General features: G+C 42.8%; 1 protein-coding gene across 1 annotated transcript in view; it reads left to right on the top strand.

Moving 5' to 3' along the window:
* The window catches only part of LOC144756035 (uncharacterized), a 218,525-nt gene that overhangs the window by 46,478 nt on the left and 148,656 nt on the right, over nt 1-23,391 (top strand). The window contains exons 3-7 of the mRNA XM_078645514.1: nt 13,583-13,976; nt 14,874-14,938; nt 17,574-17,627; nt 18,445-18,627; nt 21,640-22,023. Of these exons, the coding sequence (XP_078501640.1) occupies nt 13,583-13,976; nt 14,874-14,938; nt 17,574-17,627; nt 18,445-18,627; nt 21,640-22,023 (1,080 nt within the window). The remainder of the gene's footprint in view (nt 1-13,582; nt 13,977-14,873; nt 14,939-17,573; nt 17,628-18,444; nt 18,628-21,639; nt 22,024-23,391) is intronic.

Consider the following 23,391-nt stretch of genomic DNA (forward strand, 5'->3'; position numbering starts at 1 on the left):
TGCTAAAGGCAGCTGCCACTCTCTGTATCCATGGCCACAGGCCATAGTTTTAGAACTGGTAAAGGTTCCCATTGCATGGATAGTGTGTATTGTGTAAACCAATACTGATTCATGCGTGAGTCAATATTAGTGAGAAAAGTAACTGGTAATTAATAAGTAACATGCTCAAGACCATACACTACGTGGACTATGATCAGAAGAAATACCTGCAGAGCAGCTAGGAGCTGCCAGCTTAATGAGAACCATAAACTGCACGCCTATCTCTTACTCCTCTTTATTTACTACACTTCTAAGCAAAGCATCCCATAACACAATAACTGCAACCACAACATTGTAACACTTCCCACACAGGATCAAAACAAAGACAACATCCTTCCAAGCTCACACCCTACGTGGTGCAGCTTGTAACTTTAAGTACTAGAGCATGGCAGCCTATGCGGTCCATAACTTGCAATTCACAAGTGGGCCCAAATGGCCATTGCAGTCTGTACTGGCCCATTTATATGTACCACTCCATGATCCGGTCCAATTTGGCACTGCTACTGATACACCCAGCTGCAGGGCATAAGCACACATGTAAACGTGCTTCGAAGAGCTCCGTCCATGCCTCCACTGCCACCTCAGATGAGTAGATGAAGCTGCCTAACACTACCTCAACTTCAGATGCACTTGGAGATGGGATTCAGACTGCCCTACCACCTGCCAGGGATCAGCAACACAGACCTTCTGATGGGTGCACAGCAGCCAAAAGCTGCAGTCTGCACCACAATATCTCATAAAGTACCTACTTCCTGCTGCAGATATTACACTAACACATACCCACCGGATTAACCACCTATCTTGGTTTTCAGAGCAGCATGCTGCCCGACGTAAAGTGCTTGACCACCTCATCAGAGGTAGTAAGCGCCATATAAAAGCAATTACAATACAATACCTATTCCCTTAAATCTCATGCCTACAGCTAGAGACTCTCTGTAGAACCGCCTCAAAACATCCCTTTTTTTGCAAAAATCACATCATCTGTTACCTAAATTAAATCTCTACTGCTAATAGGCTGCCAATGCCGCACCTCGTATCTATGGGTGTCCAAATCTTTAATGATGACATTGCTCTATTCGGTCAATTTTACTGAGTTTTGGATATTTTGCAAAGATGTAAACATTGCTCCTTATTTCGTCTCTACATTATCACTGAATAGTAAATATTGAGTGTATTGAGATTAAAGGGAGCATCTCTCTGTCCTAGGTGTGGACACATGGTATAAGAGTGTGAGATCCTGGCGACATGGTCGGAAGTAGGGAAGATAATACTAGAAGTGGATAGAGAGGGATCTGTACATGAAATCTCAACTGTACATGCTGGATCTAATGTCCAGGGCGAGAAAGAACATGTGTGAGGTTGTTTTGTGCACCTAGCACATATACTATTTAAAAGGCACTTGGCAATGTCATGGAAATGCTGTAGTTCTGGACTTATTAAAGAAAAAATATAGATATCTAGGGACGCAAATTCTCCGGGGATCCGACAGACCTCTTGATGAGATCTGATTGGCTGCCAACACTTCACCCAGGAAGTTTTGGCAGCCACCTTGGGACTCAGACTCGTCTGAGTCCCAAAATAAATCATAAAAAAACTTAAGGATGCAGGGTAGGAAAACCCTGACCATCCTAGACCTGCTTGTGAGGTCCCCCAGAACCCTGCTGGGGGGTTAAAATGTTTTTTTAATTCTCCTGTGAATTTAGGGAGGATCTGTGGATCTGCAGGAAAATTGTTTTTAAAAAACAAGTGTGTTTTACCCATTCTTGCTTTTTTTTTGCCCCAGGTGGGCCAGGTGCTGGTGAGAATTTATTAATTTATTAGAGGGAGAGGGCGCCTGTGACTCCACTCCCCAGGCTGATAACATCCCATGGACCTCATCTCCCAGGGCCCCGGCCGCATATATAGTCAGGCAGAGACCCATGGGCCCACCCTCCCAGGCCGATCTCAGCCCTGGGGCCCAACCCCCGGAGCCCTGCTGTGCACAGAGAAGGGAGAGGGCCATATGGCCACCCTCCCAGAGCCAATAATGGCCTTGGAGCCCCTATCCCCCAGGGCCGGTCCTACTATGTACCGGGGTGCGCCCTACGGGGAAAACCTGTGTTTGCTCTTGCTTGTCGGTAGCAATTTGAATGCTCCTGCCAAGCAATAGTTAACACCAAGTCCACTCGTAGCTAATGGGAGCATAGAATTGCTCCCGCCCGCTGGGAGCAGACTTTTAAATCTGTTTCCTTGTCTGCTGTGAAGCGGGCAGGGAAACAGATGAAAAAATTGCTCCCTGCCCGCAGGGAGCAGCATTTTTAGCTGCTCCCTGCAGGCGGGGAGCATGCCGGCTTTGCTGGATGTAGGGAGCCGAAGGGGCCACTGGGGCATTGAGGCTTCCCCTGCAGCTCCCAACAATGCTAAAGTGGGTGCCATGGGTGACCTCCCTTTATTGGCTGGGCCCCGGGGAGATGGGGTCCCCCAGACCTGGTATCGGCCCAGGGATGGGGCCGCCCTCCCCGAATTTTATTTGGCCAGTCTCCAGTGTATGGGGTCCACGTGGCCAATATTGGGGCAGTGAGAGGCCCTGCATGCCCCCCTCTGACTTTAAAATGTTTGCGGGTCCTGGGAGATGAGGTCCCTGAGGCCAAATTCAGCCCAGAGAGGGGGGCCACAATTATTAATTGTATAGACCCTGGGGATGGGGTCCCTGGGGCTAATATTGGCCCAGCAAGGAGGGCTGCGTGTCCCCCTCCCCCTTCTTAATATGGCAAAAATCAGCCCGGGAATAATAATAATGCTAATAAATAAACGTTAAACTGCAGTTACCGGAGTGGCTGGCTTTTTCTTTCGTAAAAATTCAGGAGGTTGAATCTATGGTTATATATATATATCTATATTGCCATTAGTGGCATTTGAAGAAGGCTCATCGCCGAAACGCGTTATGCCAGTGTGTTAATAAACAGTTTTCCTGGAGCCTCGCTGTGTCCCCTTGTCTACTTTTAGATGAGCAGACCGTGTGAAATATTTTGCTTGCAGCCAGTGACACGCAGGGGACCCTTCCAACAAGCGTTCATGGTAATTCAGGGGTAAGAGCATAACAAAGCATTTCTGAGTGATCGGAAACCTTGAACCACCACAACCCAAAGGGAGATGAGGTACTGCTGTGCAAATACAGTCCATGACTTCATGGAGAGACGTGTCCAAAGTATCGGCATCTCCGGGTTGGCTCACATTTTGGGAATTGTGGCTGGAAGTAGGGGGCCAAGAAGACTGTCTAACTGCCAAGAAACAGCGCTGAGGTTATAAGACCACATTTTAAACAGCCCGCACTCACCTTGAGAAACAGTCAAATCGGGGCTGACAGAGAAGTTCCTATGTGCCCAAAACAAGATGCAGGGGGGGACTTGCAGAGATTGATAATGAACTGTGCGAAGGCGCTCCAATGCAAATTTGGTCAGGTGTGCTTCCACCAATGGGAAGGAGTGAGCACATTCAAAGATTAAACAGCTGATGAAAACCGCAGGCATTAGTGGCATTTAAAGAAGGCTCATCAACGAAACGCGTTATGCCAGTGTGTTAATAAACAGTTTTCCTGGAGCCTCCTGGGGCCAAAAACATGTTTTAAAAATATTTGCAGCCAATTTGCAGAGGATCCGCAAATTTACAGAAAATAGTTTAGAAAATATAGAAGCGCAGTCTCCTGCTCCTGTTCTTTTTTAAACCCTTCAAGGTAAGCAAGGGCTAGCGAGACACCCAGGGCATTTTTGACCCTGTGGACCCCATCCCCAGGGGCCAGATTAATTTTTTAGTGGGAGGAGGGCATTTGTAGACCCGGAGATGCCATCCTCAGGCCTGACATATTTTTTAGGGAGAAGGGGGCACGCAGGGGAAATGGGTTCCCATGGGCCAATAACGACTTGGGGTGGGGGCTACATGGCCTCTCCCCTTTATTTTACGGAGTGGCCCTGGAAGATGTGGTCCCCCGCCCGGGCCTAATAAGGAAATTGTTGATGAGAATACTATGCATGGCGGAAGTGCAAGTTATAATTACTTCAGGACATGAGTTATAGTTACTTGAAATAACTATGACTATAACTGGTGAAATTCAGTGTTTTTTAAAATGGTACATTGTTACTGAACATTCCACCTAACTATAATATTAGTTTAACCTTTGTTACATTTGAAATATGTGTGGTAAAGGTATATATGTGGTAAAGGTATATATGTGGTAACGGTATGTGTGGTAATGGCATTGCTTTGTAAAGGCAATGCGTAATAAATAATGCGTTGTAAAGGCATTGCAAGATCATGTCTGCTGGTTCCCAAGCATCCAGAGGGACAGATCGCTGTTGGGTTATCCTGGGAAACATACATAACTAAATTGTAAAATAAATCAGATGATAGGTCACTGGGAATGGATGTATTTAATCCAGGAACGCTTGGGGCTCCGTATACGCACCTTGCGCCTATGGATGCACAAGGAGCTGCACATGTGGTCAGTACTCAGTAGCGGACACACCCTAATGTTGCAGAGGAGGTGTTGGAAGCTACAACTAGGGAGATGCACATTGTCCTGTAATTGGACATGGATAGGTTGTGCATTTGTCTGACACACACCATAACACTAGTCAAACTTGCCTGGTGTTGTCGGCTAACCAATGATGGGGTTCCTTTTGTTTCTATTCTAAGTTATGTATAACCTTTTCTTTTTCTTTTTTGTCTCTTTGCTGTTCCTATTGCGCTGAAATATGGCATTTGGCATACGCTAACTGAACTAGCTAACTTCTGCATATTGACACATCAACACTGTTGGGATGTTTCATCAACATTGTTTGGCTTATTATACGACAAAAGTGTATACGAGGGATTTGTATAGATACAAAATATAATAAAAAGCTATTGAGGAAACAAGTATATTGTGATTATATAAACCTCAGTGCACGCCAAGGCCTAGTCCAGCCGCCTTGTAGTACACATCATGGAGTAATCTTCAGAATACCTCTGACCTCATTGGAAATGCTTGAGTTTGGGCGAGGCCGCTGCTTATCTGAAGGGCAGGGCTCTGTCGAAAGCGCTGCCAGAGTCCTAAGGTCTTCTGTTCACTGGAGGCCAACCCCCCTGGCCCTGCGGGTTCCCAAGGCCCTGGGTCCTCATCACTGATGTCCACCTGTCTTATCTCCCTCAACCAGTGACGAAATGTAAAATGATGGGGCCGCAAGACCCCTTGCCCTTCGCATCTGTCCGGCCCTCGCATATCCCGTACCTCAATACCGTCCTTTTCTCTCTGAAGCTTCACCTCACAAGCTCAGCTTGACTGTACTTCCTTTACAACATTACATATATAGCCAGATCTATCATAGGATTGCTCTGCCCTTGTGTCACGCAGGGTGATGCATGGGCAATGCAACACTGAAGTCAGATTTACCGAGCCGCGTAAGGCCACCTTTGTTAAATCTGGAGTAAGGCAAGTCAGCGTAAGTCGCAGCCTTGTGCTGTTCTGACACAGGAAGGCGGTGCGTGGGTGGACCGTGGGTGTTCCCATGCATCCACTCACGGATTTTGGTGCATTTCCAGATTTGGAAAAACAACTTTCAGAGGAGGGTCAAGGGGAGTGTGTTTATAGACCATCCAAGTTAGAACCCCTGCTGAGACTATGAAGAACAATAAAAAACTTGAAGGTCTGGAGTTAAGCTAAGTCCTCTAGGTTCTCACTGAAAAAACTGCAAACTGTCCATGCCCTGAACCAGCCCTCAAGTGGTCGAGAGACACTAAGGATTTGATGAAAGTCCTATCAACCCACCCTCGTGGCGGAGCCTCGTCATTTAGGACGTCTAGAACCAGGCCAGTGTATCCGTGCCCAGATGTATCGGCTAGATATCACACGGCTAAGGTTCAGAGAATGAAAGTGTCCTCGCCACTGGCGGTGCTGATACAGTGCAGTGCACTGAAAATTAAGTGGGTGGTATTAAAATGACGGTTAAGGCAAAAGAAAAATCATTTTATTGGTATTCACCTGGACGTCACATTAAAAAGGGTGGAAAACAGTGTGACAAAATCACTGTCTACTTTGCTAGGTGGTCAATAAGGCCAACATGTTTCTGCCATTGGGTGAAAGTACACCGGCATTCTTCAGGGCCACGATTATATAAGTGCCACTGCAAAGATACACTCTGATCTGTGGTGCATAAAAAGTGAACTATAAGACTAAAACAAGTCTATCAACAGTGAATATGGTCAATTGGACCATCCTACCGTATCCTCTTGAGCTGTGTGATAGTAGAGGATGCAATCCCTGCAAAAAAGAACAGAGAAACACAACAACTTGTTGCTATATCAATGTACATGATAGATTCCAGGAGGCGATCAGCCCTGGACACAACTATTGTACAGTAAAGAGAGAATCTAAAAGACTCAGCTAAGCCAGTCATACCTCTGACGGCCATTAATGATAACGGTTGCTAAAAGGGTAAACCACAAGAAATCTGTTAGTAAATTAAACAAACAAATAGACTTACCCAACTATGTGTGGGAATATAGCCTCACCTCGCCCGGCAACAGCTCGGAGAATGAGGCCCCGCTCTATGCACATAAAAATAAATATAAAAGACACATTCAGAAACCTGATAGGTGTCCTAAACCATTGGTGTGTGTTCAAATGTGCATGAAACTTGGTTGTAAATTGCCCACAGTGATTACGCTGCCATGGAAAAGAAGGTAGGTGCAGCATCAAGTGATAAGTCGAAGGAAATTCTATACTGACAATCAGGATGACCCTGAAGTTTACTGCAGGCACAAGCTTGTTACTAGCATAGGCTGAAGCACTGAGGGAACTTAGATATTCGTTTCTCTCAGTTTCAGTTAACTTCACACAACACCCCCAGTATGAATAATAAGACAGTCATCGTGTTGACATCTCAACGACACCATGCAGGATTGAGCTTTCTTAACATCAACTCATCCTGATTGTCTCCGAGCTTTTGCCGGGCGAGGTGAGGCTATATTCCCACACATAGTTGGGTAAGTCTATTTGTTTGTTTAATTTACTAACAGATTTCTTGTGGTTTACCCTTTTAGCAACCGTTATCATTAATGGCCGTCAGAGGTATGACTGGCTTAGCTGAGTCTTTTAGATTCTCTCTTTACTGTACAATAGTTGTGTCCAGGGCTGATCGCCTCCTGGAATCTATCATGTACATTGATATAGCAACAAGTTGTTGTGTTTCTCTGTTCTTTTTTGCAGGGATTGCATCCTCTACTATCACACAGCTCAAGAGGATACGGTAGGATGGTCCAATTGACCATATTCACTGTTGATAGACTTGTTTTAGTCTTATAGTTCACTTTTTATGCACCACAACTAATATATCGTTTTAATATGTATATATATATATATATATATATATATATATAAAATTAAATAATAAATATTAAATATACTAAATAATAAAATTTATTTAAAAAAATAAAGTGGATTTAATATACATTTTAACAAATATAACAAATGTAATTTAAAAAAGTAAACACGCATAGATAATAATCTGTCTATATATATATATTTAATTTAAAATAATTATTAAACTATTAACTTTAATAACTATTAACTTTAATTTATTTGATAATTTTGAAATTATATAAAAATATACATAGATATAGATATAGATATAAATATACATACCAATCAATTAATTAATATTAATTAAGAACTAATTAATAATTAATTACAAATAAATTACTTCCCACCCTTTACCCATAAACATCACAACACACACCTAAAAAAACACACAATTACCATAATTAATTATCAATCAATTAATTAATATACATTAACAACTAATTATTAATTAATTAAAAATGTTTTACTTCGTACCCTTTACCCCTATAAACCCCACAACCCACACCTAAATTTGTTTACACAATTACCAGGTTTATTTATCAATTAATTACCTAATATTAATTAACAACCAATTAATAATTAATTAAAAATAAATTACGTCTCACGCAATTCACACTATATTCTAAATTAAATAAATAAAAAATAATCATTCATTTATTATAATTAAATTAATTCCCACTCTATTCCCCTATAAACTCACAACCCGCCATGGAACAAAAAAAATGCAAAATGTAACTAAAGTTTTAACACATATATTAAAAAAACATAAACAATACTTCTACAAAAAAATATACATCACATACATTTAAAATATAAACTAAAATACATAACACTAATTATTTTAAGCAACTATTTTTTTGCAAGCAATATTATTGACTTCTATATTTTTAAAAACAATATTCCTTATATTAAATTCCATATTCTTGCTGTCGATATTTTTGAATCACGACATTTCCACCTCGATATTCTGTCTCAACACCGTCCTTCACCCTATTTTCAAGGCGGCGTTAAGCCACTTAACATGGCTTAACACCGCCTTGTAAATATTGCCCCTTTCAAGTAGCACTTAGAGTGAAAGGGGCAGGCAATGGGTGTTGCGGTGGCTGTTCCGCCCCAACACCCATTGCTTTTTGATGCTGCCTCCTATTTGCAAGGGTGTCCTAAATAGGAGGCAGCGGCCAAAAACGAGGATAAGGAAAACCTGGTCTTAATCTGGCGAAAGGAGGAGAAATTATTATTTCTACTCTTTTTTGCGTTTCTATGTGTGCTGCACACATGGAAACAGCAAATCATCTCTAGTGATTGTATGAGTGTAGGAAGGTGTCCCTTCCTGCACATAAACAATCATTAAAAAATGACGAGTTGTAACTTCTATGTGTGCTGCATAAAGCATCACACTTAGAAGTTACGAATGGCCATTATTGATTGTTTATGTGCAGGAAGGGACACAATGGTGCAAGAGTGCCAGCGTTGGTATTAGGCAGCTGAATTTAGAGCTAGGGAAAACACAGGGGTGCGCCACATTCTTGTGAAAACGGCGTATCCCTGCATTTTCCGAATGGCGAATCATAGCGATAGCAATTTAGCTTAACGCTGCACTCCGTAAATAGGCCCCATGGTTTCTTCAGAATGCGGAACTCCAGAAAAATAGAGTTAACTTGACAGTAGCAAAACATAACTATTTCAAATTGTCCTGAAGAGGATTCTTTTTAATTGGTTTCACCTTTCTAGCACATAGATCCTCAACCAACAGAATGTTGCGTTAACTTTATATCGTTATGGTTGACATTCATCTCTATAAGTATAGACTTAAGAATCACTGCATGTAGGACACTTCTGGAAAACAAAACACGACTTGAAGAAGAGAAGGTGCCACATAGGACATGGGGCTCTTAGCAGCAGAGCGCAAGTGCAGATGAAAGGAAAAGAACTCTTGCCATGTTTCCCACGCTCTACATCACCATGTGCCCACCATGTGCCCATAGTGCACACCATTCTGAGCCTCTGCAGTGCACACAGCTATATGCTTTGAAAGTGCATATCATCTACTGTTCCCACGATGCACAACATCCTGCACAGCAGCACCCGGTGCTCCAGAGGCAAGGCACAACACTCCTTGCATCCCTGAGCCAAAGTTCTCTGACGTGCATTGCTAACGCTCCCATGATGCACTTCACCTTGAGTCTCTCACTGGACAATGCCTATGATCCCTGGCTGCACATCCGCTACATACATAAACATGTGCTCTACAGCACATGTTTATGTATTATCATTGGTCTGTGCATATTGATGCCTGTATGTCTGTTGGTCTGTGCCCATTAAGGCTACGATGTGTCCCTGGACAGCGCTCTGCTGCTTTTTCTAGGTCTGAGCTATTAAAAAATGACAAATATACATGAACACTTGTACCTGTTGATCTCTGATTACAAATGTCTTCGTGCTTGTTGGACATTGTGAAAATGGTTGGTGTGTTGGTTTGTGTGCAAGCTGTTATGTATCCCTGCGTAAATGTATGTCACAACAACCAAACCCATTGACTTGGTCAGCCCTTGTCTACTTTGCTTGTGGGTCTGTTTTCCTCTTTAGATGTATGCTTACCTTGGGGTGGCTCCATTGTCTACCAGAGGCATGCCTTGATTTACGTATCTTATGGTGGTGTTACCTCAGCACATCATCCAGGTGGGTTAGGGAGTCACTACAGGGCAGAATTCACCCAGGTCTACAAGGGGCTGAACTCCCTCTTTCATCAAGTTCAATCAGAACTGGGTGTGTATTATCTGCCACTAATTGGATAGGACAAGAACAGAGGTCACCTTATTTCGGGCAAAGAATAGTTTAGCTCATGTTCGACATCCAGCCCTTCTTGCTTTGCTTAGTGGATCCTCGAGAATCAAGGACCAGGAAGTCCATGAGCTCTGGTCAGTGACCTATTTATTAAGAGGCTTAGGGCTGCCATACTCAAGCTGATCTTTTCACCTTCATTAGAGGCTGGGTTTAATATAGGAGCTGAAAGATGTATGCTAATGCTTAGGCCCATTGACAAGGGAATAGAATGCAGTGAGGTCAGCCTGGAATCTAGGAGGAATAGAAGGGCGTTAGAGCTGAGACAAGGTTGTGATGTTGGATGGGATCTTCTCTTGGTGAATAAACTGCTACAACGCGTCAACTACTGCATCCTGTGATGTTTTAGGAAGGCACCTTGTTACACTGGGTCATAGATGCCCTAGTCAGTTTTTGGTTAGACTTTTAGAACAGTCCCTATGTTTGGTACCCAAAAAATTAGTCTCATGTTACCATGGTCTCACGAGGGCACTGTGAAGATACTGGTGGCTTAAAGACATTTGATCTTGTTTCAAAGATGCCCTGAGCGTTAGACTGACTTTCAGTTTTATATAAAAAAAGAATGGTGTGGCAGGAGTTTAAGAATCTAGACTCAAGTGGAAACCAACTACAAGACAAATAAGATTCCAAGATAAACCAGCTTACGCAAATGGTATAGATGGCCAAGCTCAAATTGTGCCACCTTTTAATTTTGTCATATACACAAAAAGGGGAGAGAGAGGCAAAAAAACACCTATAAGTTTCAGATTATGCCCTCTCTAGCATAACATCAAATCAAGCACTCAATTTAAAGTTTCTTACAGGTGGTGAATCACCTGGGGTTCCTTTTTTTTTTATTTTTTTTTATTGATGTCTTGGATGTACCACAATAAAGAAAATATAATAACTTATACAAAATACGACCAAAACCATACAAATTCAGAAATAATAATAATACATTCCCAGGTCGGTTACAATGCAACAATCGAAATATGATCCCCAGATTTTCCCAAATTTCCGAATTCCCCTCAATTGTTTGAGCATAAATTTGTTCGCATTTTCTGACTCTTTCCATTTTATAGCGCCATTCGTGTACAGTAGGGCAGTATTGAGGACGCCAATTCGGAAGTAATAACGATCTAGCCACAGCCATAGCAATATACATTAGTTTGGCTAATTGCTCTGTTAACATCAACTCCGAATCAAATCCAAACAGAACCAATTTAGCATTGACAAAAATCATAATTTTATATTGGTTTCGAAAAAACGAAATGATATCCTCCCAAAAGGATACTATTTTGGGACAATGAGCTATAATATGAGACCAATTGGCAGGGTTATAATGCAGGCACCTGAAACAATTAGATGAACTATTGGAGTACATTTTAGTTACAATCGCAGGAGTAAAATACAGGAGCCATTTGCTGAAAAACAGCATTCTGAGCCAATTAGCGTCTCTTAGTGCGGAGAAATTCAGTCTATTGATTTTCTGCCACATAGTGGAGGTTAACGCTACATTTTCCTGCCCCTGCCTTTTATTAATTGCTTTGAGTCATAAGTCCGGGGCCCTGTTCAAAGTTAGACAGCGTTTCCACTCCCCTGGTTTCTTGTCTTGTACAAACAAAAACAGTTCACTGAATAACTGAGAAGCAGGAGAAAGGAATATAGGGTCCAATTGACGCAGCACACTGTAAATCAAATTATACGATCCCAGCAGTAAAAAAATTCCTTGGACCTGAGATGCCATGTCAGACAGGGTAATCCAAGCCCCATCTTTCATATAGTCTTTTAACATAGTAAACCCTATCCTGTGCCAATTTTCTGATATTTCAAGACTAATGTCAACCCCTAAAAAAGAAAATGCACTATTTAAGGAAGAAACTAAATTAAGAAAAGGGAGGGAATATCTTTTAAGCATCGCGGCGCGTCTCTTAAAAAACCAATTCAAGACCTTATAACGAACCAATTTGGATGATTTGAATATTTGAAGAGGAGAGGGAATCTGGGTGTCTCGACGAATTAAATCAAAAAAGAAATTTATGAAAAGTTGCTGGTTACGGTCTTTAAATCTAGCTAGGAATTGAGCTAAATATGCATTGTAATAATCTTTGAGATTAGGAAGAGCAAGCCCTCTTTGCTCCTTATCCTCATATAATGTATTTAAGGCTATTCGTGGTGTCTTTTTAGCCCAAATAAAAGATGAAAACAAGGATTCTGCTTTAGCAAAAAATGATCCAGGTAAAAAACAAGAAATGGTTGAGAATCGAAAGTTGAATAAAGGGAGAACCGACATTTTGATTAGTGCTACACGACCAAGAATAGATAATGGTAAAGGGTTCCATTTTTCCAACATTGAACGTACTTTTTGAAGAAGGGGCACAAAATTCAATCTATATAGATCTGAGACAGAAGAAGAAAAAAATATATATATCTTTTCGGTTTATTATTGATGCGGGATCTTAAATCAGGATGAAGTTCAGGATCAATACCACCGCAAACCAGAATTTCGGTTTTCTTTTTATTGATCCGATAGCCACCAAGAGCCTCAAACTCTTCAAATATTTGCAGAGCATAAATTTGGCATTGCGTTTCAGGCTGAATTAACACAATTATGTTTTTAGGGATCAAAGTAATGGGGGGGAGTATATAAGCAGACTTCCTAATTGCAGTTGCTAAGGGTTCAATAAAAAATGCAAATTAAACGGGAGAAAGCGGACAGCCTTGTCTAGTACCGCGTTTAACCGACACTAAGCCCACAGACTCTGCATTAATAATAATGTTGGCTTGGGCCCTTGAATAAAGATTCTGAATCAGATTTATAATAGCCGCGGGGATCCCAAAGTGATCTAAAATAATAAAAAGTGTTTCCCAGACCACCAAATCAAAAGCTTTTTCGGCATCAAACAAGCCGAAAACGCTTTTGATTTGGTGGTCTGGGAAACACTTTTTATTATTTTAGACCTGGGGTTCCTTCTGTCCTTTTTAGGGAGACCCCCAGGCGATTCACTACCTGTTAAGCCCCCTTAAGTTGGGCAATTTGGTTTACCCATCTCATTACGAGGGTCAGATTCACATTTTGGTATTACCTTTGTGGTTTGGCCAAGGTGGGGGAAACATATTCATGGTACTGGGGATCCTAGTCATGAATGAATTTCGAGTTCAACTCGGATATGTGGATAGTCTCATAATGTTTCAAAAATATATCATAATCCTGTTATGCTAAGAGTGCTTGATTGTGCATTTCTTTTTTTACCGTTTCTCCTGTCCAGACCATAGTTCTCAGATGGTTTGGTGAGTATGAGAATGCTATGTATATATTTAATGAATGCCATGTGACTCACTCACCAGGCAGAGCTGATTGGAGGACAACCCACCCTGAAGGTAAAAGAGAGTGAAATGGCAACAACCACACAAGCAAGAACTGAAGAGGTGGCAGCGACCACGCGGACAAAAGTGGAAGAAGATGCAGAAACCACCCGAGAAAGAGCAGTAGAGGTTTCATACTCTACGCCAGCTAGAGCAGTAGAAATTGTATCAAACACACAGGCAGTGGCCAAAGAAGAAGCAGCTACCAGACAGGCGAGTGTGAAAGAAGATCCACCAAGAATGCATGCAACCAGACCAGCAGTGCCAGCCACCACGCAGTTAAAAGTAACCGATGCCCCACAGACTACAACAAGAAACCTACCGGACAACTCAAGCCAGGCTGGCAGAATGGCAGGCAGAAGTGACTTGACTGAAGGTAACAATATCTCACTGATGCCCAGAGCATTGCATTTGACATCACAATTGTTGTTGAACACAAGACCCAACAGAGCTGGTTTTGTGAAGAGCTTTATAATGAAGTGAAAGGAAAAGCCATATGAATGTACCATATATATGACTTTGAAGCAAGATGGAGGCTCACAAAAGCTTTTCTCGCCACAGGGTTGGCAGAAAATCCTTAAGAGTCGGTCATGTGTGACAACGAAGGCGAAATCGAATGAGACCTGGGAACCGCCCACAAGGGTTTGATTTATTCCACTATATCAGCTTTCATTAAAAACAAATCTAGTATCTATGTCTCTTGTTCGGTGCCATGTTGCTTGAGCACCTGGGCAAACTGAGCAGCTGAGACTTAGGTTCTCAGGATCAGGCAAAAAGTACAAGCCACTGCCAAACCTAAAAACAATCCATGAGCACTAAGACAATATGGTGGTTACGTAATATATTGGTTGCACTTCCTGTCAATAACAACAACGGGGGCTAGGGAAAGGGGGAGGGCAGCAATATAAACTGTGGAAGGTCATAAAACGGAAGTGAGGACTGCCACGGCAACCACAGCACCTCCCCCAGCTGCCTGGCCAATAGGGAGCACAGGAAGTGGTACCCCTGGGAACCTTTGAAGCTCAATCCATGGTTGGTCACCTAGTCTTGCATCAGCTTGTACAAGGCAAGCAAAGGGGCCATGGGTGATGGGTTTCTCGTGCTATATATAAACGTCTTCCGGGGATGTCTGCTGGGAACACTCACTGATAACAGATTTCATTGCATCTTGTCTCAGAGTATGTGTACTGTGACTTACCTGCATATATTAATACTATGTTCAAAGGCATTAAAATAACCACAAATTGCAATTTTCTTTCCTCTGATGTCGAAGAGGCCCATGCGCCAGTGGTGATCATTCCTCATCCCAGGACTCTTCAGACATCTCCAAGGACAGAGGTAACTTCTTGATGCTCTGCAATGATAGGTACTGGTCTAGTGGAACAGTACTGTGTAAGAGGGAGCGGTGCAGTTTGAGGGATAGTATTATGGGGTTTGACATAGTGAGGAAGAGGTATTACAATTGTAGGGTTGTTCGCATACGGCAAGGTTGTGGCGGTATAGTGGGCCACTGCGAGACAGTGGTATAGCGATAGTACTATGCAAGAGAGAGTTGTACAGTGTGTGAAGTATGATATAATGAGGTGCTTCTAGAATTTAAAAGGGTTGTTATATCTACATGCTTGTTAGGACCCATTCATATTGGTTTATTAAAATTATATGCAAGGGTGACTTCAAAAAAAAACGTGAATCCGCCATGTTTAGATTTATGAGTAGCAGAATGTTTTTTTCTTTTAGTGCTTTTAATTTTCATTCAAATGCTTTCTGAAAGAAATAAAAAAAATAGCAATGACAATAGCTGGTGGGTGAATGAATGAATGAAATGTTTTATAGAGCGTATTACCTGCCCAATCAATTAATCAATTAATCATCATTTGTATAATACATCACTGTCAATCCTGGGGGTATCTGGCTGCTGGCCCATTAAAGGGCGTCCCGGCGAAGGCCAGACCTATTAACTTTGTCAATGCTTGTTGCTTTTTTTAACCATTTTTGTTACATAAACTGTTGTCTATTTTATGAACTGTTATAAATCCCTGAATTGACGTGTGGCATCAGAGGAGAACATGAAAAACAGTCTTTAGATCAATAAAGCCAGCAAAATATCAAATTAAAACCGGGGGGCATATTAGCAAGAACCTCGTTAAAATTATTGCAGTTTTAGCAAACGGAAACTGCCGCTAAAACGGCGATAATGGGAATGCTAATATGCGTTATAGAATTCCAATAGAAGCCCAGGTTAGATGTGCAGGACATCTAACCTGGGCTTCTATTGGCGATAATTTTAACAAGGTTCTTGCTAATAAGCCCCCATGTCTTTTCATTTTGGTGCAAAGTGAAAGGAACTGAGGGGCAAATTATCAAGGGATTTATCTCCGCCTTTTTTGGCTTTAAAAGCCAAGAAAGCGGAGATAAAATGATCTCCCTATCAGCAACATTCGCATGTTAGCACCCTTTTTCTCTACGCTTCCCCTTGCATCTCTAATGAGATGCAAAGGGGGCGTTCCAGAGAAAAATAATAGGAGAAATGTTGTTAAGCGACATTTCTCCTATTTTCAAGGATATCGCTAACCCTGTTCTTGATAAAAAAAGCTGCGCTTTTTTTACACCCGGTATTTTCCTGACTTAGCCATGATATCCTATGGAAGGTGGATATCATGGCTAAGTTTGTGAGCCCCTATCATCAAGCTAACGCCAAACTTCGAGAGATTATCGTTGGTTTTCCAGCGATAATCTCTCATTTGGCAGTTAGCGCGAGGATTTTTATCACTTCTGAGATAAGCGTTGCTAATAACACGCTATCTCAGTGATAAAAATCCACGTGATAATTATCCTAGCGCTAAGTGCGCTTAGCGATAATTATCGCTGGGGCTTGATAATATGCCCCTGGAACCTTTAATTTGCGCGTTTCTGTTACTTTATATTTTTGGGAACTGCACTTCTAGTCCTCCTATAGTGTCACTCCCCCTTTAAGACAGGAGACCCTCTATATGGAACACAATACAAGTAAGGAAAATTCATACAAAAAGTAAAAACATAAAATATATGGAAAGAGTTTCTAATTAGTAATTCTTGTGTAAGGTATAACATGTAGAACATGGAACAACAACATTCATTAATGTAAAACATGTTTTATCCTTGCAGAGAATTTTTACACGTGGCGAGCTATGTTTTAGCGAAGAAATGGCAACAATATCACACACGCACCATACACAATGCACAATGGGTACCCATGCAAACCATTAACCAGGAAGCAGGGGGCCGAGTGCTTTGTAAATGTCACCAGAAACCAGGAAGGCAATATAGAACCATATTACATGTTACCATTTGTGTATTTTTTTATTTTGGATGTTTATTTTGGTGCAGTTGCAAATAATAATGCAAATAAGAACATGTTTATTGAAAAGCGCAGGAGAAGTATTGCACTACACCGCTTGGTTTTCTGTAGTAGAAAAAAGACAAAACACATTTAATCGTGTAGTTATGATAGTAAAGCTTTACATAAAAACATGTTTTGCTAAAAAGGACATTGAGTCTGAGGAAGACAGAGATTTTGGAAGTGCTGCCTGCAAAGTTTAGCTAACTGTGGGCCTGACCCCTGTTTGTGTTCATCTTTCAGGAAGATTATGCTTATTAATCAAATAATAATGCTATAATTATTCGAAGGGTAGTAAACCAGAATGAAGCAAGGTCTCCAGTTGGATGTAACTCATAATTGACAGGAGTGATGTCATATTACTGAATTAACACCGTAGGCTACGTGAAATACAGATTTTGAAACCATTGCACGGTTATGTGCTACATAGGCACACAACCATGGAACATGACAACGTGAAGGCGCGCCCCTCTGTTGGGATACTTAAACAGATTAAGCATATCCACACACATGTAATATTTGAACATATTTTTGTGTGGAACCCTCGGTTCTGTGATGGGACGCAGATGAGTTTACTAACTCTACTTTTCTGCCCAGGTTAATGTCTCCGAGAGCTGGTGTCCGGCCATCCCTGGTCCACCGGGGCCAAAGGTAAGTAACTGGGGTGTGTTTTACTTCTATTCCCCGCTGACCATGCTTGCTTCAAATGAGCAGACCCTGCTGAACACAATGCTTGGCTTTTCTATTATTGACTAAATACATTCATTCATTCAGTGAATGAATTATAAAACTCCTGGGGTGCTTTTGACAAAGCAAATAGTGTCTGTGAGAGTTTGACAAAGGCTTGGTTGCAGTAGCCTGCGTGGGAGGGGTCCACTTTTCCTAAGTAGAGGTAAGTGGGGCTCACAAGTGCTCCGCGCCTGCAGTCTGGACTATTTCTGGCCAGGTGTGTCCACCTTTGGTCGCTGGAAACGTCAAATATATTGGACTTTCAGGATAACCACCCTGTAAATGATTTTCATTTGGGTTCATTGTTTATGCATGTTTCGCATGAATATTCATGTGCACGTCCTGCAATTCTGACCTGTTTGCGGCCCTAAAGGGCCAGTTTCAATACACCTGGGAGGGTACATCTACATTCTCATACGTGCACATTCAAACCCTGGCCTCTTTTTCAGAGAAACAGCCACTATATGGACATGTAGACGTTTGGAAGAAGGAGTGGAGTGTATTTATATCCTTGAGGATCAGGGGATGGCGAAGGGGCAGAGTGAATATTTAGGTATTATAAAGTAGCCCAGCCTCATGGTTAGAAACAACAATGCATGAGCGTGTCTACGCTGTCGTTCATTCTTCAGAAATACCGAAATGATCATCATTTTTTGTTTCTCATAGATACCTTAGTTGTATCTATCTCGCGTGGCAGAGATATTACCCAGTAAATGACTGTGAATTATCCTTTCCACAGGGAGAGCGTGGCGAGAGAGGACCACCCGGCCTCGATGGCTTCCCCGGGCATGTCGGCGAGAGAGGACAGGCTGGGGTCCCGGGTCCTCCAGGGGAAGCTGGAGTGCCGGGACCACCAGGTCCATCTGGGCCGCGAGGTCCCCCTGGTCCGGGGGGATTACAATCAGCAGCTGACACCCACCAGGTACGAAAAGCCTTTTCTATGTCTGATGTCGCCAGAGCTTAGCTGTGTGAAGTCAAAATGCTTCATAGGACCTCCTGACCAAGTAGAACATGAAGAAATATGCACAGATTGCCTGTCTGCCCTGAAATTAGACAATGCATGATGGATTATTTCAAAATGGTATTTGACATCTGTGGCAAATCTCCACTCTATGTCAAGCACCTAGTAAGCCCCTCTTGTAGAATTGCAATTGATATATATATATATATACATATATATATGAAGCAAACATCCCCAGGCCCGGACTGACCGTTGCGGGCACCGGGCAATCCCCTGGTGGGCCGCACAGGTGGGGGCCGGTTTGGGGCCCCTGGGGGCCGTTTTTGTTACAGGGCCGTTTTTGCAGCAGCTGCAAAAACGGCCGAAAAACGGCCCTGGCAAAGAGCGCGGACGACCGAGGGGGGGCCGGCCGAGCACTTTGCCTGGGCCGGTTTTGGATCCCAGTCCGGCCCTGAACATCCCTCGAAGAAGAACGCGGAGGCCAAGGGGAATACAGGTCAAACAGCTCGTTTATTTCTTCATTTCAGCAATGGCGGCGAATGCATTTCGGCATCAGTAGCCTTCCTCAGCGCCCAACACTGCAGCATGTCCTATTCACAAATGTTCCTTCCTGCTCAAATAATAGTTCCAGCACCTGGCACTCCTCCCCCTAATGTGTTCGACACATCCGGTTTAGGTCCGTTTTGATGCTGGACTTCAACTCCCAGAAGGCACTGTGCCGGCACGACTGGGTCGATGGCGTGGGGGAGTGAGGTAGACTGTGGGTCCCGCTGGCTGACAGGTAGGTGGTGATAGGTTCCATGCCCCGGAAAGAGGAAAGTCAACGGCCGTAGTCCTGATATTTTAAAGCAAACGTATTGTTTATTCTTTACAAAATCCAACAGCAGCCCAGTCAACGTGTTTCATCCCTAACAGGGGCTTCACCAGGGATTGAATAATGATTGTTCTTTTCTCTTTTAGTGATGCTTTTCTGGATAGAGATATCCCGTAAAATGCAGGTGTAGAGTGAATGTATCCCCAGTGGTACCTGCTACATTAAGCAGAATGGTGCCAAATCCCATTTACACAAATTGATTTTGTGAAGAATAAAGAATAAGTTTGCTTTGAAATATCATGCCTTGGCTCCTGCATTATACTGAAATCTATGAGAAGAATCTCAGTGTTTGAATGATCACTACATCTAGCCAAATTTGGAATAATACTTACTTGGCTTCCCAAGCAATTTTTTTGCGTTGGCTGGACCTGAAAGAAGAAGCTGCATGATTGGAATAAGAATTTGTATTTAGTTAATTTGATTTAGATTTTTTTTAATGTGGACTTCATAAGCACTCCCTTTTTACATATATTTGTTCATTTGAATTTACTTGTTTTTTTTTACTTTTGTCATTTATCATATGTTTTGTTTTCTGTAAGTGCTTATTTGTGGGGTTTTTCTCTCTCACATCAGAAAATAATACTTATTCAAGTTTTATGCATTATGCGATGGCAGACCTGCCTTCCCACTTTCTCGACTTTGGCCAAAGTTTCTTGTTTGTTGATAGTGTTCATCTGGCATTCTAGTTATTTTCTGTCAAGTCAACAAGCTGTTTAGTGTTAAATTGCCTCCTTGGCTGTCTTCCTCTTTACAGTTCATACATACTCATCCTGCGCACATTAGTACTCATTAAATAACACCACTTAACAATCCTCATTATCGCCCACCATCACGCCAGGTTTCTTCCTCTGTGGGTTTCTGCCAGGCTTTTGAAAGTGCATAGTGCAGGTGGGGCCTACGGGTCCACTTGATTTAATGGGTAAAGGCGGCGGGCCAGAATATATAAACATGGGAAAAGGGCAAGATTGACAAAAGAAAAAGCCTTATTCCCAGTTAGTAGGTCATCAGTCTCAGGGTGAGGAGGAATCACCTCACATATATATGCACTGTGACAAGAAAGAGTAAGACTCAGAGTAATAAAGATTACCACTAAGTAATCAGGGCATTCGTCCATTTCTCATATCTTCACCTGCATCATTCGCATTGACATGTGGATCCAGTCACTGACTTTCAAAGGCAACATATCCTAAAGGCAAAGCTTCTCCCTAGTCCCCGCTTAAACTGCCCAAGTGTGTGAGGGAGGAGTTCATTACAGCACTGGGAGTATGTACCTTTCCTCTGGGTTCCTGGAATTAAACAAATTGTAGCAATGAAGCCTCTGAGGCTGTCTCCCACCTCTAATAAGAATACAACCAGATATCCTACCATTCAAGAAATTGCTGAAAAAACAACTCTTTTGAACAAATCACAAATTCGTAGTTTTGCCAAATGTTTTTCTCCTTTTTTGATTTCTGTCACAGTTACCACATCATTCTAATGTAATTCTCAGATTTCATTGGCTTGACACATTACCTTTCAGCTGCATCCTCTGTATTTGTTACTTCTAAATTATGGTAATTTGTTTTTAATTTAAAAAAAAAAAACAAGTATGTGCAAGGGGCTTGAAGTTTTATTTAGGAGCCCGCCGCCAGCACGGCTGAGTACCTGGGGTTGTCCACCACCACTGCTGACTTGATTCGACCTCATGCATTTTTCCACCACCCACACTACCAACTTCTTTTTCTCCCTCCTGACAGTTCTTTTTATCCCTGCTTTCTCCCTCTGTCACTACTTTCATCAAGAACTCCTCCTCCTTCTCCTCTTTTCTCGTTTTTCTGCCTTTCTCTTTATCGCTCATGGTCATAGTCCAATGATGAAAAATGATCCCTGGTGCCCGCCATCTGCAATCACCCACACAGATGTATTGCTTATGTTAATGCCTGTATTGCCCAGCAGCACCACAGAAAACTGTTAAATAGATAATTAAATAATACACTTTGCATTTAAGGTTGTACACCATGGCAAGGTTTGGTGCCCGGAGCATGATATATCAACATGCCTAGCCCTTCTGTCATACATGTGCAGAATGCTATCTTACTGTGTGTCTATTTTTATTTTAGATGGACGGAGACTTGAGAATGTCTGGCTTCCCAGGTCCAGAAGGCCCACCAGGCAACCCAGGACCACCAGGAACCGCTGGGCCACGTGGACCCGAAGGGCCTCAGGGGCCCCCGGGTCATCCTGGCCTTCCAGGATTTCCGGGCCCTCCAGGAGCTGATGGATCGGAGGGGCCTGTAGGGCCCCAAGGGCCCATGGGACACCCAGGAATGAGAGGCTATCAGGGCCCTGAAGGGCCTCAAGGAATTCCTGGACAACCAGGACCTCTGGGCCCCATTGGACCAAAAGGACCAGAAGGGAAATTGGGGGATGAGGGTCCCCGGGGCCCCCCAGGCTCAGCAGGGGTGCCAGGTCCTCCCGGGCCCGAAGGAATCCAAGGACCACAGGTAATACTTAGTTATGTCGATAAATTGATTCCATTTCCAGTAATGATGTCCGTCCACAGCAGCCTGTAAATGACCTTCAAAAGCTGATGCCTATTTTCCATCTCATTTATCTGATGAAACCTTAATTTCCATTATTCGCTTATCTACATGCCAGTTTTTCTAAGGCTGTTGTACAGTCAGCTGCTTAAAATGTTAAAACCTGAAAGCAGAATGCGATGCCAAGGGGACAAACAATATGAGATTGCTGCAGAGAGTGGGGATTACAAGAAGAGGGGGAATAAACCTTGGCATCTGCAATAACTGAGGTACACAATGTGTTCCGCAACTTACAATAGAGAGTAAAAGTTTGAAAAAAGTCTGACGAACAGGAGTTAGCGATGCATGATGGTAGAAGCTGAGAGTGCCCGCCTCTGTGAGGTGATGGAGGAAAAGTAATCAAACAATCTGGATTATCGGCATATGCTTTTACTTGGGACGCCTTTAGAAGACGTGGCAGACACCGGAAGTTGAGTTCATAGTGGAAGGTGTGGTCATGGATGTCTTACCTGTACAGCACCTATTGTGGTGAAATTCTTTTCAAATGGGTTCTGATGTGAAAAATGCGACACCCATCTGCATGGAGCACCCACATCTCACAACAGAGGGTGATGGTCAGGGCTCGAGTTGGGGTACACGCAGGTACACGGCATCCCCCCACTCTTTTCACAGGGTGGACACTTGGACGCCATCCCCCCTGCCAAGAAGTTGGGCCCCACAGAAATATGCTGAACTTGTTCCAGGCTCATTTTGAGACACCAGGACACGTTCACCAGCACCTGCATGTTGTCTGCTTTTCATCCCAGCAGCAACGTGCAGGCAGCGAGGGAGCCTTTTTTCACCTCCACCTGGGCTGAAGTTAAGGGGACATCTGGCCTCCTTTTGTTTGTATATGCTGACTGGAGGCCGCATGGAACCTTACATTTAAATGTAAATGCCACAGAGGGAAACAAAGGCACACAGCTTGCCTTCTCTTCACAGGTACTTAAGAGAGGCATGCTTTTGCCTTTGTTCTCGCCCTGTATATAAATGCAGACACTATAAGACTGTCAGATGGGTTAGTCTGTCCCAGTATTTACACAAATAATTTAAATAGCACTATTTTATTTCTTTTATAGTGGTACGTCGTGACGTCCTGAGGTCATTTGCATATTGTCTTACTTGGTCAGTCCCCCCACTTCTTTTTATAGGACTTGTGCCCTGGTTATGGTCTTTCATCAAAAGCTTCACACTGCTGCACGCCACACACTGCTGCACGCCACACACTGCTGCACGCCACACACTGCTGCACGCCACACACTGCTGCATGCCACACACTGCTGCACGCCTCAC

Source organism: Lissotriton helveticus, chromosome 5_1 (assembly GCF_964261635.1).
Source record: "Lissotriton helveticus chromosome 5_1, aLisHel1.1, whole genome shotgun sequence".
Classification (NCBI taxonomy): Eukaryota; Metazoa; Chordata; class Amphibia; order Caudata; family Salamandridae; genus Lissotriton; species Lissotriton helveticus.